General features: G+C 33.5%; 1 protein-coding gene and 1 long non-coding RNA gene across 2 annotated transcripts in view; one reads left to right on the forward strand and one right to left on the reverse strand.

Annotated features, from left to right (window-relative positions):
- Positions 1-176, reverse strand: part of LOC140920836 (uncharacterized) — a 1,330-nt gene extending 1,154 nt beyond the window's left edge. The window contains exon 1 of the mRNA XM_073369683.1: positions 58-176. Within this exon, the coding sequence (XP_073225784.1) occupies positions 58-176 (119 nt within the window). The remainder of the gene's footprint in view (positions 1-57) is intronic.
- Positions 177-2,787: 2,611 nt separating this feature from the next.
- On the forward strand, positions 2,788-4,424 carry LOC140920630 (uncharacterized). The gene is made up of 3 exons (XR_012163361.1): positions 2,788-2,889; positions 2,973-3,676; positions 3,764-4,424. It is a non-coding gene; the product is annotated as an uncharacterized lncRNA (long non-coding RNA).
- Positions 4,425-6,257: the final 1,833 nt, after the last annotated feature.

Consider the following 6,257-nt stretch of genomic DNA (forward strand, 5'->3'; position numbering starts at 1 on the left):
TCAATGGCCTTTTGTTTTGCAATCCATGTCTTTCTATAAGTAGTGGTATATGTGTACCGAGGTCGTATATGTGCAATCAATACTGAAACTGATATCGTGGGATTTGCTGTTACCATTTGTAAGATGCTTTCACAAATAACAGCCGAAGAGAGTTGTTGGTGATCTTGTGAAACCATTGTTGACGAGCATGTGTGTGACCCTTCTAGTTTTATGATCTTCCAGATGTTTGATTTCTTTCCATTCAAGATTCTACACCTCCACATATAATTTTTATTTTTACAATGGACAATCCATCTAGTGCTATCAGAATGTGCAACGACGAAGCTCGTAGACTTGTGCATATGATATGGAACATCTTTTGTGGGAAATGTCATCCCCACTTGAAGATTGTCATGATCTGGAACAAGGTAAGATTGGTTTTTGGATATAGAGTTGACAAATTCATTGTCAACGTAATTCATGTTGTCGGTGGTAACGTTGCGAAAATGTGAGGGGGGGTCAGAGAAAAAAATTGTAGTAGATGGAAGAAAAAAATTGTAGTAGATGGAAATTCTACTACGGGTTCCTGATTATCATCATCGTCATCATCGACAACAACTTCAGCAAGAATGTCATCCTCATTCTCACTAAAATCGCCGACTTCTTCATTGTGGACACCAACTACAACACTAATAGGACCATCATACGGTGTGTTAAGGTCAATATCATGGGTGGATGTTGATGGGTGTTGTGACGATGAGGCTATGGACTGATGGTGGATTTGTGTTTCAATAAAAGGGTATGAACATGGAATGGAGTTGGGATATGAAGAAGGTAAACTTACTTGTGTGTCGTCTCTAGGATCATCTACTAACTGTGCATAAACTTCAATTGTTGAAATACCAAGGCATTTACTTGCAATGAACATGTCGAACATCATATACACGTCATCACCTCCTAAGAGATTTAACGATTCATATCGAACATGTCCTAGCGCAAAGTTATAGGGTATCGGTAAATAACATCTACCACCCTCTGTGAGTTGTCTGGTTGAATCTTTGTTTGGATACATTTGATAAGTCCATCAAGTTTGATATTTTTTTTCACTTTTACCAATGATGTATTTGCGCATGCAAAGACAACGCCTTCTATGTTTGTCCTCTCAACATGTCCATTGTAATATACTAGGACAAAAAACTATGATGGAGCCATTGTAGGTAAAAGATGTGTATGAGTAAGTGTTTAGAATGATATTTGTTTGTGTACTCAATAAGTGAACAATATTACATATTTATACTATGATGGATAACATCCCAATGATGTCAGTGTAATCCTCCAATCCTCCACTAATTGGCTGGTTCAGATTTTTGGATAGGATAATGCTTACGTGTAAGATGACGTCATCGTAATCTGGTACGATGACGTCATCGTAATCCTCAAATCATCCACTGATTGGCTGGTTCGGATTTTTGGATAGGATAATGCTTCCGTGTAAGATGACGTCAACGTAATTTGGTACGATGACGTCAACGTAATCCTCAAATCATCCATTGATTGGCTGGTTCGGATTTTTGGATAGGATAATGCTTCCGTGTAAGATGACGTCAACGTAATTTGGTACGATGACGTCAACGTAATCCTCAAATCATCCATTGATTGGCTGGTTCGGATTTTTGGATAGGATAATGGTTACGTGTAAGATGATGTCAACGTAATTTGGTACGATGACGTCAGCGTAATCCTCAAACCATCTACTGATTGGTTGGTTCAGATTTTTGGATAAGATCATGAATACGTGTACGATGACGTCATCGTAATCCTCAAATCATCCACTGATTGGCTGGTTCGGATTTTTGGATAAGATAATGCTTACGTTTAAGATGACGTCAGCGTAATCTAGTACGATGACGTCAGCGTAATCCTCAAATCATCCACTGATTGGCTGGTTCGGATTTTTGGATAGGATAATGCTTACGTGTAAGATGACGTCAGCGTAATCTGGTACGATGCCATCATCGTAATCCTCAAATCATCCACTGATTGGCTGGTTCGGATTTTTGGATATGATAATGCTTACGTGTAAGATGACGTCAGCGTAATCCTCAAATCATCCACTGATTGGCTGGTTCGGATTTTTAGATAGGATAATGCTTATGTGTAAGATGACGTCAACGTAATCTGGTACGATGATGGTAGCGTAATCCTTAAATCATCCATTGATTGGCTGGTTCGAATTTTTGGATAGGATAATGCTTACGTGTAAGATGACGTAAGCGTAATCTGGTACGATGACGTCAGCGTAATCCTCAAATCATCCATTGATTGGCTGGTTCAGATTTTTGGATAGGATAATGTTCACATGTAAGATGACGTCAGCGTAATCTGGTACGATGACGTCATCGTAAACCTCAAATCATCCACTGATTGGCTGGTTCGGATTTTTGGATAAGATAATGAATATGTGTACGATGACGTCATCATAATCCCCAAATCCTCCACTGATTGGCTGATTCGGATTTTTGGATAGGATTGCAATTGTTTTATAAATAGTCATTATGTTCATATTATTATTCACACACACTTTAAAGCTCTCACATTCACAACATACAAGCTCTCACATTCACAACATACAAGCTCCATGGCTCTTTTATGAAATCAGTATCTTCACAGGTCTAGAGATGGTAAGTGGTTGTAATCATCTTATGTATAGATGTTTTTAATCATCATTTTCATAACTCTAATATTAAATTTATTTAAAATGTAGAACATTCACAACATACAAGCTCTCACATTCACAACATACAAGCTCTCACATTCACAACATACAAGCTCTCACATTCACAACATACAAGGTCCATGGCTCTTTTAAGAAATCAGTATCTTCACAGGTCTAGAGATATCGCTGAGATGGTAAGTGGTTGTAATCATCTTATGTATAGATGTTTTTAATCATCATTTTCATAACTCTAATATTAAATTTATTTAAAATGTAGAACTTGATTGAATGTCACCACCACTTTAGAATGGAGGAACCAAATGAAATGATAGTGCCCTACTTGGAGGAAGTTGGGTTTTTGACCGTTGCAAAATTGAGATCTTGTAACGTGGACCCATCATTGGTGACCGCAATGGTAGAACGTTGGAGAACAGAAACACACACATTTCATCTTCCAATAGGAGAGTGTACAATAACTCTTGAAAATGTTGCATTAAAACTTGGTCTACCTATCAACGGAAGACCAGTAACTGGAGGTGGCGCTTTAGATTGAGATGAAGAATGCCAACAACTTTTGGGTGTCATTCCTCCAAAAAATCAAATGGTGGGCCAATTCGTCAAACTGAAATGGTTAAAAGACACATTTGCTCATGTTCCGAATAATGCAGCAGCTGAGCAAGTACAACAACATAGTAGAGCGTACCTATTAAACTTGATTCGGGGTTTGGTAATCCTTGACAAATCTTGCAATAGAGTTCATTTGATGTATCTTCCCCTGTTGAAACATATTCAACGTGTTCGACTATATAGTTGGGGTTCAACGTGTTTGGCAAACTTATACAGACAAATGTGTCGTGCAACTGCACCGTCTTATGCATGTATGGGTGGATGTACATTGCTCCTTCAATCTTGGGTATGGTATTGCATGCCGTTCATTGCCCCTCATTGCACTAGAGATATATTATTTCCACTAGCAAAACGGTAAAACATTTTTCATATTAATCCAATAAATTACATATAATATACTTGTCAAACTTGCTAAATAATAGTTTTATATTCTTTTACTAGATGGATTGGCAGGGGACTAATCAATTCTGGAACTCCATACGGGGTTCTTGTCAGTTATAGATCAAACATTGATCACATGCAACATTATCAGGTTTAAAATTTCATTGTTCAACAAAATTTATATTTATTATAATTGTGTTGTCTTACTAATATGTCTTTTTTTCTCTAGTTCATATGGATGCCTTACATGGGTCTTGAAAATGTCATACCACAACAAGCATATAAGGATTCAATGATATGGACTGCCAAAACTGCATTGATTTGTTTTTCAACTGTTGAATGACATCAAACAGATAGAGTCAAACTGCAGTTTGAACTTTTGCAGGAAATACCAGATGAACCTGAAAATATTGATACACTTCACTGTCAGGATATGAGAGGGAATCATCTGGAAAATTGGAAAGACAAACACGCTGCATGGATTCAATTTTGGAATGAACGTCGAAGTCATTGTCTTAGCGGTCAACCGATACATGGACACCCAATACCAACAGAGGAGTATATGGTGTAGTTTAGACACAACTCTAATCTGTATCTATCAGCTCTACACCTACTACGGGACCCACGATGTGGTGTTGTAGAAGAGTCAACTCAACCATCACACAGACAAAGACGTAATATACCTCGCCTACCGACTCCTCCTGTTTCTATTGAAAATGAAGCGCCATTCATTTTCTTTCACCCCAACACAACAACAATTTGAACCACCAAGACAATCAGTTCAATTCATGTCAACTCAACAAGATGATCACCGACAATCTCTACATTCAAGTGATCAAGATTTTGTGAATAACTTATTTGGTGCAGACCTAGGTACGCCTGAATCGGCTACTCATTATATTAATAACATGTACTCATTTGGTGTTCCATCATTCCCAAATCAAGTAGATCATACTTCTTCGATGCATGTCGACCTACTAAGTGAAAATGTTCAGGAGACATATGCCCCAGTTGACGAAGAAAACTCACCTCCACGTCGTATTCGTCGACCACCACGATGTGGAATTGGACACCATATAGGAGATTAATGTAATAAAAATATTGTAATAAAATTTGTATATATTTTTTTTTACTCATTTGATATTTGTATGTTTAATTATAATATTAAATTAAATATTGTTATTTTATGGAGTCCATTTAATTAATTTTTTTTTAATAATTATAAAACATAAAATTAACATTGTATTTATTTATTGAATTAAAATATTAATTACTTAATTAAATAATAAATGAAACTTAAATTAATTATTAATTAAATTAAACTAATTAATTAAATTAAATAATAATTAATTAAATTAATAATAAAAGAAACTTAAATTAATTATTTAATTAAAATAATTATTATTGATTAATAAAATATATATTTATTATTAAAAAAGATGTTAACGAAAAATAATGTGTTGCAAAAATAAATAATTTTAAAAAGTTGAAACGAATTTTTTTAGAGAATGTTATTATAATTTCATGACTATTAATAATTCAGCATCATCATATCGTATCGTTTAAATATATGACATCCTTATTTTTTAATTAAAAAGTTTAAGGGAGATATCAAAACTGTTAGATTTTTAAATAGAATGACCAATTTTATAAATTGGGAAAAATATAGAGACCAAAACTATAATAAATCTAATTTCAATACTTTCAATTATTTTAAATCATTGATTTTAAATATCGTACAACATTCATTTGATTAAGGAACAAATACTACTTGACAATTATAGTAACTCATCTCATAAATTTATGCATCTATGAAACTTTTTTTGAGGTCATGAAACATAATCTTAAGAAGTAATGTACGAGACATATTTTCTTTTAAGTGAGCCAAGTGAATAAACTATATTAATAAGCATCAGTAAATCAATTATGATAAACTGAATCAAAACATTGCATTAGGAGAACTAATATAGAATAAACTAGGTTTTTTTTTAATGTTTTAAAGATCAAATTGTTATTTTTTTTTATGAACTAAAAATTACTTTTATTTTTTTTTAGAATTAAATTAAATTTCACAATTTTTCTAAAGTACCAAAGTACATTTTCACTCTTAATTATAATATGTATTTTTAGAATAGGGGATAAAAGACTAATTCCATACTAGAGACGAGAGAATTAAGATTCTCTTTATTTTATTTTATTTTTTGTAAGTTTTCTCCATGGTCGTTAATTCTATTCAAGATATGTCAACATTAAATATAAATATTTCCCAATTGAGTTGAAAGCTTTTGAATTGTCAAATATCTAACCCTACCTCTAAATTTTTTTTAACACTTCCTACCCCATAAACCTCATAAAATCTGTTAGCCCTTCTCCACACGAGAAGACTCAAAATTTAAAAATTTTTAAATATATTTATATTTTGAAAATTTCAAAACTTGAGTTTGCTTAAATTTATTCTAACAAATCCAAAATTTGACTTTACATAATAAATTTTTAATCTGAAACTCAGAATTTAAGTTTGCCAAAAGATATTTCTATTTTAACCTTTGATGAA

The sequence above is a fragment of the Cicer arietinum genome, chromosome 6 (genome assembly GCF_000331145.2).
Source record: "Cicer arietinum cultivar CDC Frontier isolate Library 1 chromosome 6, Cicar.CDCFrontier_v2.0, whole genome shotgun sequence".
In the NCBI taxonomy this organism is placed as follows: Eukaryota; Viridiplantae; Streptophyta; class Magnoliopsida; order Fabales; family Fabaceae; genus Cicer; species Cicer arietinum.